Here is a 12,104-nt window from a genome sequence, read left to right on the forward strand (position 1 = left end):
TTAAAAGACCTGAATTTGTAAATATAGGAACCTTTTTTTACAATAGTTCCAATTTTGAACAATATAACATTTTTTGCTTGAATGGTTTTTGACCTTATTTGTAAAGAAAATCTGCAAAAATTATATTTAACCAATAAAAAATAAAACTCTATTACCAATGAAAGATCTTGTAACAATTACAATGTAAGATTATAAAATGTTTTTTAATGCATATTTTTTGTTAGGATTTTGTTAATTTTGTTTACTAATGTTTACACTGTTTCTACTCAAATAGACTTGTTTATTTTGTTATGAAGGAAACAAGAAAGGAAGGAAGGACAACTGTAAGATAATAGAATGTGATAAATATATAAATAGATATGACTTTAACTCCAAAATAGATTTTCATCAAATTGTTATGACATTTTCTTCAGAATGTTGCACAGAAACCTGTAAGGAGTCCTATAGTACATAGTGTTGTATAACTGCCGTAATGAAGACCACAAAGTGAAAAGGTCAATACTATTTGTGATGAATGGCATGACATTACAAGCCATAATGGCAGCCGGTGTTGTAATTTTGGAAATGATGGAGCACACTTTGAAACTAGCAGGAATCCTAATGATGCAATAATAGATGTGAACAATGGCATGAATCTTTTGCCTGCAGCGCTCAGATCGTTATCAAAGTGTGAAAAGTAATGAATGTTAAATCCTGCCTTGAAGCATGTGGCTATGATAAAATGACCAGCACATAAGTGTGTGTAGTGTGAACTGTGTGATAGTAGTTGTCATTCCCAGCCTGAGGGAGAAAATATGCTCAGCATGTTGGGTTTCACTGTTAAATGTAATCAGTCTCACACACGCAGGCAGACAGAGAAGTACCTTTGTGTTCCTGGGTTTGTATTTGATGAATAATGTTGCTAGTTTGGGTTTTAACTACCGTATTTGACGTAATAAGCGGCCAGGGCGCTCTCAAAATTAGGAATAGGGGGCTCTTATTAGAATATTATTTTGGTGAAAAAAAACAGAGTTGAAAGATAAATTTTGTGGTTTATGCTGACAGCCTGAAATGTTTTTGTACGACAGATATATTTTTCCAGAATGAAATTGGCCATAATTAAGGGTGCATATAACACACGAGTGTGTATTATACGTGAATAAATGTCTTGTGTACATTGATCAATTGGTAAGGGTGCTAATTGGGATTATTCACTAGCCAATATATTAGCAAATATTGCCATGGGCGCTTATTAGAGCGGGCGCTTATTACGTCGAATACGGTATATGCTCAAGTTTCCATCTGTGATTATTTAATACACTTAGATGAGCTGGTAAAACTTGCAATAACAAAACCTAATTGTAAAAATTTGTAAAATACCTCATTTGACGAACTTCAATTCTAGGTGTTTAGGTTAAGAGTTTAAGGAACTTTTTATTTGAAGCTGATAGGATAAAAGTTTCTTTGGTTCCTCAGTATTCTCCTTATTTTAGTATAGTCATCATCATCATCATCATCATTATGATTATTATTATCAATTTCATTTGCTGTCGTTCCAACACTTTGTTAATTAACAATGATTCATGCTTAACTCTTAAGAAAAGCTGTCCAGGAATAAATAATCTTTTCTCAAGAGACATTTTTTTTGGTCTTTAATCTAGGTGTTAGATAAAAATCACTTAAACAAACTTGAAACTGCGTAGTACCATGCCATTGTCTGCGAAAGTCATTCCATTTCATTTGTATAAATCTGTTCAATTTGTGGTCGGGCTGAGGAGCACTGGATTTACTACAGATCCCAGAATTAGCTCTCATTAGCAGCACACAGACAAATATTTAGTACCACTTCCTGCGATTACTTCCATCTGGGCTTTCAGCAGCCTCTGTCTGCACATCAACACTCATCAGATTTGATTGTACTAATACCCTGTAGGCCGAGGTGGTTGGCAAGAAGGTGGAATCACCAGATAGACAATAATATACTCAGTTTGAACTCTTGTGTGGAAGGAGACTTCCCGAAATAGATGGTGGTGAGATAATTGGCTATACATAGTTCCAGGCTTGTCACCTGGGCTTCGACTATACTTTCCCACAATGCAACGCTCATATTTACTGTTGTATTGCTCCAAGAAGCATTGCATTTGGACTGATAGTGTGGTTCATGTTGGATTCATGTGAATTCTTTATATATCAGGTAGTGTTTATGATATTTTCTGATGTGTAAGTTTTCATTTTGTAATTGCATAAGCATGTTGCATTAATATGGATGATCTGTGATGACAGTGTTTTATAGCTGGTCTGCTTTTGATTTTGAAGATGACAGGATGTATAGGATTTTGAATTTTGTTGTGAATGAGGCTGACCGTTTCTCTGTTAACTTATAACTGTTTGTAACAGCTGCATTTTTATCTAAGCATGTCGTACTGGGCAATTAAGTTTGAAAATAAAAACTAACGAGGGAACAAAGAAGATGATACAAATTTACACTTTTCCAACATTTTAAACCAGTGGATACTGTGATCCAGGTTATGAAATTGCTTGTTCTGAAATTTTGGTGAGATTTAACAAAATATTGAACTGCTAATGCATTTTGTGGTATAAGATCTAGTTCATACTGTATAGCATAAAGTCATTGTCCAAACCCTCAACATTAGGAAATACACAAATATTAATGATCAACATCTTCTTTTTTCTCTCGAATTTTGGTCTTGTTACTGCATGAATAAGGAAATGTTTTTGTATACCAACGTTCATTTCCTGTGTTGTCACGGTGACAAACTGGCCCCACCCTAAATGATCAAAGGTGTAACAGCAGTTATCACATGCTCCACATAGCAGGACAATAGCTGTAGACAGTTTTATACTTATATAATATATACCAGGAAGTAGGCTTCACTTGAGCTGCTGCTGTTGATGCAGGGTTCATCATAGATGCTGCTGTAACAAGTGTTTTTGATGTAGGTCCACGACTTCCATGTATTTGCTCGCTATGGGCTAGGAAATTAACTTTAGAATAGATTTGATTTTCGCAATAATACTTTGTTTTATTTGTCATTGTTTTTTCTTCAGATGGATTGTTTTCAGTTTTCTGAAGTCATTTTTCATTTGAAATTATTCATGATTTTATTTGTGTTTTTTTTTTCTAAACTATGTTTACTGTGTTATGAACAAGAGACTTAACTTTTTTCTGTCTTTTCCAGATGAGAGACAAGACTATTGATGCCATGACCTGTCGACTCCTGCTTGCCTCTTCTTGAAGAACAGTTGTCAGCAAGCACTACAATGGTTCTCGTGGAGGAAATAGAAATAAACATTGCCAACCAGAACTTGAACAATGACTTTCCTAGTTTACTGGAAACACAGACGGAGGCTAACATCCCGACATTACCATGTGTGACAACAAATCCAAACACAATATGGGAGATCGAGGAGATTGTGGGTGTGGTGGTAACTGCCATTTTGGTGCCATTCATTCTTGGAAGCAACTTTTTGGTGATCCTAGCTGTCAGTAAATTCAAGCGTCTTCAGATTCCAACAAATTATTTCCTTGTGTCTTTAGCAGCTGCCGACATCTTCATAGCACTTGTCATACCTTTTGTAATTTGTGTGGACATCCTGAAAGACAGCATATCGGACATCTACTTGTGTTTATCGCCGAATCGCATATTGATGATGGCATGTGGGGTGTCTATTCTGACATTGGCAGCCATTGCATATGACCGCTACACAGCACTGGTCAACCCACTAGAATATGTAAGTGTTATGACTGTGAAGAAGATTTCAATTCTAGTTTCCTTGTCCTGGATCTACTCAGCTGCAATTGCTTGGCTGCCATTGTTCAGTCATTGGCATGAAGACATAGATATCGACAGTGAACCATGCTCATTTCGACTTCTCCACAGTAATGCTCATGTGCTTTTTCTCAGCGCGGTATTCGCTCCAGCGTGCCTTGCAATATTCTTTTGCTATTTTAGAATATATATCGTGGCTCGCCATCATGCTCGGGCAATCGCAGCAGTAGAGTCATCCGTCCGACACAATATTCAAATGAGATATATTATGAAGGATACCAAATATGCCAAAACTCTGGCATTAGTGATGGGAGTATTTCTCTTTCTTTGGCTGCCATATTTGACTTGTTTGTTCAGTGAAGTTATTGCAAATGTGTTTGTCAATGACTGGATCCGAAATTATTTATCTTTCTTAGCATTTTTAAACAGTGGTGTCAACCCTTGGGTGTATGCCTTCAAAAACAATGAATTTAAAGCAGCGTTTAAGAGAATATTCAAGGAACATTGTGGGAAATTCAGCCTGTGTCGGTCACGTGATCCCCGTCGACCGAGCGTGATATCGGACACCAGTGTGTTCCCTGCTTCGAGCAGTACCGTCCGGCTCAGTCGGACTAACAGTCGCATCGCATCATCAGAAGTGCTTCAAACGGTCGCCAAACTCGGTGAAGTCACAAACATTGAAGTTGATAGTCAGTTTGGTACAGTGTCAAAGCTGAACAACGGGTTCATCCCAGACTTGCTCAAAAATCACATCTCAGGGCCTCACACGAAAATTGATGAGTGTCCGGAAGATGTGTTTACGGAGGTTGTGACGGAGTCGGGACTTGACAGTGGTGTTGATGTTGACGACTCGAGAGAGGATAACAGTATTGATGACAGCACAGAGAAGTATTGAACTGTGTCTCCATGATTGCTCAATGACATGGAAATAAGACTGACAGTGAGAAAGAAGAAATATCTTTCACATCAACAGGTCCAACAGGAAGGAAGAGAACACGTGACTATCAAATGTGAATTCTTGAACAACTTGTTTGACTTATTAATGACAGTTACGGGCGACAGACAATTTCATCTTAAGAGATGACAACAGATATATACAAATTTGTTGGATGTGCTGTGACACTTTAACACTGAGTGGTTTAAGCCTCTTTGTGATTGTGAAACTGTTTCATACTAGGAAACCAGAATCTCATTGACATGTCAACTAAATTGTGAACTTTATAGCCGATTCTGAACAAGAAGGATTCATGGCAGCGTCATGAGCTCTATCAGATGAAGAAAGATCTACACACTTGTTCTTATATCGGACACATGGTCCAATTTAAGACAGGTATCAGGTATCATGCAGTGTTGGGTATTTGTATCACACACATGGAACAGGTATCAAGCAGGACATTTGTTATCATACATTGTCAAATAAATATGAGATGGTTGTCAAGGTGTAAGACAGAAAATTGAATATATTGTGTATTTGATGTCTGATTTTTAAGTTACAGAACACTGATATTTATTTTCAAATATTTGATATCCTCGATTTATAACATTTAAAACATCACTACCAGACATTGATGAGTAGTAAATACTCAACAGCTTTATTTAATTACGAGGTATAAAACATCAATTCCAGACATTGTTAATTTTTTAATAATCTTCTCCAATGAGGCATGATCTTGATGGCTACCTCAGTGATCCGTTGCGGTGCGTTTGTTGTTTAACACTGCACTCAGCAATATTCCAGCTATTCCAGGTCTGTAAATAATCGAGTCTGGACCATAAAATCCAGTGATTGACACCATGAGCATCGATCCACGCTTTGTGATACGATGACATACATCAACCAAGTCAGCGAGCCTGACCACCCGACTCTGTTAGTCGCCTCTTACGAAAAGCATAGTGATACAGGTTATTGTACTAATGTCCAAATGTCGACCTGTGACATGACATGTTCCGTGTATACATTGACCTGAGACTTGATATGTCGACCATACAAGCATGTTACAATGTACAGTGAGAAGCACTGTCAACAGAGACTCGTCCCACCTGTGATATTGAATGTACAATCCAGTGATTTGTAAACATTGTAAATATCAACATGTCAACAAGTAGAAAGTTGTATATGTATGTCAGTATTTGAATTGTTTCTTGTATGAGTGGGAATCATGTGAAGAAAAGAAAGACATGAAATTTGTAGAACTGATAAGGACGGACATATTCGTTTTGTTTGAAGGATGTTGTTTCATTTTAAAACAAGAAATACCAGTAATGAAATTAATATTAGATTGAAAAATATGCTGGCTTTGAACAACTTTTCATTTTTATTTATATTTTTATCTCGAGATTTCTTCAGGAAATCATACAAAACTTGCTGAATATGTAACAGGGATCTGAAAAATAACTTTCAGAATTTTTTCTTCTTTCATTTTTTTCTTTGTTAAACATTTTTACGCTTGTCATATATGAATTATCCTTTTAAACTCATGTGTATGGCATATTACAAAGATAATCATATGGACAAAAATAAATAAAACTTTGTCCAGCCCAGAAAAGTAAACAGCTATTTGTAAGCAGTTGCCCTTGATAATGACTGTTTGTATTTGTAAATTCTTTACCGTCACATGTTGATGATGTATGGACAGATCATTTTGTAAGGTTGAAGTAAACTCAGTTTTATATTAGTTACTATTTTGACTTGTTTTGACTTGTTGCCAGGAAACATCAGTTTTGTACTTTGTATTTATTATATAAACTCTTGTTTTGTGTTGTATTTTGTAGGCAAGAATGCAATGAATTGTGAACTATGACATATGTACACATGTCTGGAATGTTTGGAATGTTCCACCGTGTTTCCAGGATGTTGTATCTCTAATTCAGATCAACAGGCCGAGGAAAAGACAGGTCCGGTTCAGCATCAGTAGAACAGTGAGTGAGTGAGTGAGTTTGGTTTTACGCCGCTTTTAGCAATATGCCAGCAATATCACGGCGGGGGACACCAGAAATGGGCTTCACACATTGTACCCATGTCGGGAATCGAACCCGGGTCTTCGGCGTGACGAGCGAACGCTTTAACCACTAGGCTACCCGACCGCCCCTCAGTAGAACAGCGTCTTTCAGGAACAGATATGATATATAACAAATTGTGTTGGTTAACCTAGGTTATGACTAGTTTCTAATGTTAATTGATGGAATAAAGATTAACTGGAGTAGTGAATTTTTCTTATGTTTACACATTTCTCTTTTTTCCAGTACACAGATAGAGAAATCATTCTGTACATCCCACTGGATGTGATAGGATCTTTGTGTAACCTCTTAACCTTGATTGTTGAAATATCTGTTTAAATGTGTGTACATATGTAAATTAATAAAATATTTGAATTAATATAAAAAAATGTTTCAAATTCTTTTTTTATGAATGCTCCCCTGCAGAAGACATGAAGTACACTGTATGTGACCAGACATACTGGTGCTTCCTAGTAACAAATTTGTGCATTTTTCTGTTTTAATGCCACATTCCTAAATATTTAGCTATATGACGGTGGCCTGTGAGCTTGTGGCGGGGTGCTGGTGGACTGCATTACAAGTTACATTTGGCGTCTTGGGATACATCCCAAATTATAAATTATTTAGGATAGGGTTACCCGCATTACAGCAGGAACCAATTTATCCATTCTGCTTTACAGCAGATGGCTTAGTGTCCGCTTTACAGCGGATGGTCAGCTTGGCAACAATAGTTGCCCTCGCTCATGGTTTGGCAATGGTACTTGCCTGGCAGCGATAGCTGCATAGCAACATGGGTTGCTTGGCAACGGTAGTTGCAGGGCAGCGGGCGCTGCATTGGTAAGCAACATGGGTTGCTTGGCAACGGTAGTTGCAGGGCAGCAGGCGCTGCATTGGTAAGCAACATGGGTTGCTTGGCAACGGTAGTTGCGGGGCAGCGGATGCATCGGTAAGCAACATGGGTTGCTTAGGAACGGTTTGTGCAGGGCAGCGGTTGCTGCAGTTGGGGTTGCTTAACAGGGGTTAAGCTCATTGCCGTAGTCCACCAGTACCTCCACATCCGCGACCATTTCATCCAATAATACCTCTTGTCTTAATTTGAAGCTCCGCTATCATGCATGATGGCGGAGCCTGTCATAATAGAGCCATGTCCTTATATAATAGCATTTAGTGATTAGAACTAAATGCCTTTATGTTAGGCTTGGCACAGTTGCTAATATTATTACAGCGAAATACCTTCATTCCGTGCGGCTACGTGCCGTTTTGCATGGTGCCATCGTCTCTGGCCTAGATCCGCTCTTGGCACGTCCGGTAAAGGAGCGTTTGTTTATATTTTCTATGACCTGTTGTAGCGTGACATCAGCTCACGCAGCACTTGCTCTCCAGCTTTCAGCCGTACAACACATAGTTATATTCGCGCATTTATCTATAGTTCGTTGCACCCACCCACCCACCCTGTTATCCTTAATTCCAAGTTATTCAAGCTTTGCAGTTGTCAATTGGTGGAATTTTACTGGAGCATAATGTTTGTATATAATGATGTTGTCATGAATAATATGTTGCGGATGGGCGGGGTGCTGGTGGACTGCATTACAAGTTACATTTGGCGTCTTGGGATACATCCCAAATTATAAATTATTTAGGATAGGGTTACCCGCTTTACAGCAGGAACCAATTTATCCATTCTGCTTTACAGCAGATGGCTTAGTGTCCGCTTTACAGCGGATGGTCAGCTTGGCAACAATAGTTGCCCTCGCTCATGGTTTGGCAATGGTACTTGCCTGGCAGCGATAGCTGCATAGCAACATGGGTTGCTTGGCAACGGTAGTTGCAGGGCAGCGGGCGCTGCATTGGTAAGCAACATGGGTTGCTTGGCAACGGTAGTTGCAGGGCAGCAGGCGCTGCATTGGTAAGCAACATGGGTTGCTTGGCAACGGTAGTTGCGGGGCAGCAGATGCTGCATCGGTAAGCAACATGGGTTGCTTGGCAGCGGTTGCTGCAGTTGGGGTTGCTTAACAGGGGTTAAGCTCATTGCCGTAGTCCACCAGTACCTCCACATCCGTGACCATTTCATCCAATAATATCTCTTGTCTTAATTTGAAGCTCCGCTATCATGCATGATGGCGGAGCCTGTCATAATGGAGCCATGTTCTTATATAATGCCACATTCCTAAATATTTAGCTATATGACGGTGGCCTGTGAAAAACTGAGTCCAAACCATAGGTTACTGGGGACCTATTCTAACCCGGAATCTCCAAGGGGTGGACCAGCATAGGTTACTGGGGACCTATTCTAACCCAGAATCCCCAAGGGGTGGACCAGCATAGGTTACTGGGGACCTATTCTAACCCAGAATCCCCAAGGGGTGGACCAGCATAGGTTACTGGGGACCTATTCTAACCCAGAATCTCCAAGGGGTGGACCATTATAGATTACTGGGGACCTATTCTAACCCAGAATCCCAAAGGGGTGGACCAGCATAGATTACTGGGGACCTTTTCTAACCCAGAATCCCCAAGGGTGCAGACCACACAGACTGCTGAGTTTGGCGTGTGCCTGGAGTAAGGGCCTGGCTTACTGGTGCTCACACTATTGACCACTGGTTTGTCAGACCCAAGTTTCATTATGTTCATGTCACTGAGATAAAGCTATTATATTAATGACAGTCTTAATACACTTGTAATACGAGAGAAGAGTATAAACAAATCTTTTGGTGTAAAAACACTTTCAATGGAATTTGTAGCCAGAAATCTTTAGTGTTCAACTCTTGTTGATTTAAAGCACAAACAAAATCTCAATCCCAAATTTGAAAAATATGGTATTTGGCATGGCCACATGAATATTGTATTTATTATAGGTCTACACTGAATCAGAGTAACTTGGCTCCAGGTGATATATTTTCTTTGCACTATGTCAGACAGGCTGTTGCATTGTCATGGTAGTGTTGGATGTCATCCATTGGGGTAAAATTTAATTAGAGCAATGTTTACCTGAATACATGTTGTAGGCTCTGATCAGGCCTACAACAAAATGTGAGTGAGTGAGTGAGTGTCAGAGAGAGAGAGTTAGGGTGGGTGAGGGGGGGTGGGTGTGTGAGATGGCTGGGGGGCAACAGAAATGGACTTCCCACATTGTACCTGGAGAATCAAACCCGGGTGTAGGTGAGCTAGCACTTTAACCACTAGGCTACCCCCTGAATGTTCATTATCATTTACATCATTTTTTGTCTGTGGTTCTTGATGTTGAAGTTTATGATGAAATTTGTGATTTCTTTTTAATTTTTAATACAAAAAAACAAACAATGTATGATATTACACAAATAAAGAACATATAAACATATTAACAAAAGAAGTTAAAGACCACCTGATTGTGTTATATGTCTATAGTATATCTGTACTGCCATGACAACTATAGAAATATGAAAGAATTTGTGTTCTTTAACTTCTTTTGAGTAGTATATATGATTATCCCTACTAACTTCCCACAAACCAAAGGGCAGGGAATTAGAACCATTCTTAGGCCCAATATTTGCTTTTGGGAGGCTGCTGTTCTGTTTCCATTTCTTTCAAAAATGCAGTCATTATTTCTCTTGGATTAGGGATCCCCGTCCAAAGTTTTAGTAATGAAAATATACATGAATGTAGATCGATATGGAAATGGAAGTAACTGCTTGAATTGATACTACAAGAAGGCTATCTGTTGCTACCCTTCCTACACACTTTGTTGATGTCAATTCATAAATTTTAACACGTTTTTTGTTGCTATTTTAGGTTTGTTTCTAACAAGATTTCGTAAAAGCCTTACATCATACAAAATTACATACATACATACTTGCAAACGAAATGGCATCTTGATTTGCACATCAGTCATCAGAGTTGAAAAGTACATTCTGTTTGTAGGCAGAAAGCGAAATTCACCGCAAATCACCGAAACGCTCATAAAATATACGAATTTACTCGTGATTAGTGAAACATGTTGCCTCTCCTTGTCGGGAAAATAAATACATTTGCTCAGAGACCACATGTGTTGCCTTTGATATGTCTAACTTGTCTGTTGATAAAAATGGTTTCTCTTAATATAACGATATCCTTATAGGGTTCTCAATCAGTACGTGAGAACGCCACGCTCAGCAATATCGCTCCTGTATCGCGGCGGCCTGTAAATAATCAACTGTGGGCAAGACAAACCAGTGGTTGACATTATGAGCAATGTTCCAGGCTGACGGTGAACGCTGACACGCAATAACCCACTTCACTGAACCAACCGACCAATCCATTTCAGTCGCTTCTTACAAAAAATGCTGGTTTGCCCTCGTTATGTTTCTCCGTTAATCAGCATCAAATGCCCCATTCGTCTCCATTCGTCCCTTTCCGTAACCTGCAGTATTCGGCTTGTCCCGGAATAACACGAGTTAGTCACGAATGCAAATGCCCGTGCTACCAAAGTGGTAAACGTCTTAGACCTGAACATAGGCGGATCCAGAAAGAAAACCAAATGTAGTATGTTGTAGGCAGTAACATTATCTGAGAGGGTTTTCATATTTTGGACCCCTCCCTTTTGCAAATGCTGGTTCCGCCCTTGCTGCTTCACTTCAGGCTTTCCCCTAACATGTATTTGGTATGAGGTGAACTAATGTGAAAATATAAGTGATTGTAGCTAGAACGGGCTAAAACTGGTCCCGGGGCGCACTGGTGGCCCAGTCGTTTAAGGCGCCGCGATTAGCTGCGCAGAGTTGCGTCCCTTGGGCACGCCAGAAACCTATGATTGTGGGTTCGAATCCCGGTTCGCCCCGATTATGTTTCTAGGTTTGTCAGCAACATACCAGTGTTCGTGGGTTTCACCGAAGTGGTAAACGTCTGAGACCTGCATCACTTCGGGCTTTCCTCCCACATTAAGCTGTCACGCCGTGATATAACTGGAATACTGTTAAATGCGGCGTTAAACCCAACTCACTCACTCACTCACTCACCCACTCGAACTGGTCCCCGGCAATCTGTATGCTGGTCGTAAGAGGCGACTATATGAATCGGGTGGTGACTCGGTTAAATTGATGCATGTCACAATTGATGCGTGCCTCCACAGCATGGATCGTTGCTCATGATATAGATCACTGGATTGTCGCCAAATAGCTGGAATATTACTGAGCGGGGCGTTTATCAACCAACGAATGAAAACAAATCTTAGATATGCATCACTTCGGGCTTTCCACCCACATCAAGCTAACACACCTTTATTGTAATGGAATACTGTTGAAAAACCAAACTCACTCACAAACAACATGCAATAATATAGGTTACTGTGGACCTCTCCGATATCCCACAGGTTCCTCAACAGTGACA

The 12,104-nt window shown here is 39.5% G+C and overlaps 1 protein-coding gene across 1 annotated transcript; it reads left to right on the forward strand.

The window, feature by feature from the left end:
- Nucleotides 1-2,184: 2,184 nt before the first annotated feature.
- Nucleotides 2,185-7,142, forward strand: LOC124134848 (histamine H2 receptor-like). The gene has a single exon (XM_046499908.2). The coding sequence runs from the start codon at nt 3,262-3,264 to the stop codon at nt 4,663-4,665; it is 1,404 nt and encodes a 467-aa protein (XP_046355864.2). The 5' UTR covers nt 2,185-3,261; the 3' UTR covers nt 4,666-7,142.
- Nucleotides 7,143-12,104: the final 4,962 nt, after the last annotated feature.

This window comes from Haliotis rufescens, unplaced genomic scaffold, assembly GCF_023055435.1.
Source record: "Haliotis rufescens isolate VD_foot unplaced genomic scaffold, xgHalRufe1.0.p SCAF_3, whole genome shotgun sequence".
NCBI classification, from domain to species: domain Eukaryota; kingdom Metazoa; phylum Mollusca; class Gastropoda; order Lepetellida; family Haliotidae; genus Haliotis; species Haliotis rufescens.

Bases quoted from the DNA above. Each gene is read 5' to 3' on its own strand.
- LOC124134848 (XM_046499908.2), top strand. From the start codon at position 3,262: ATGGTTCTCGTGGAGGAAATAGAAATAAACATTGCCAACCAGAACTTG.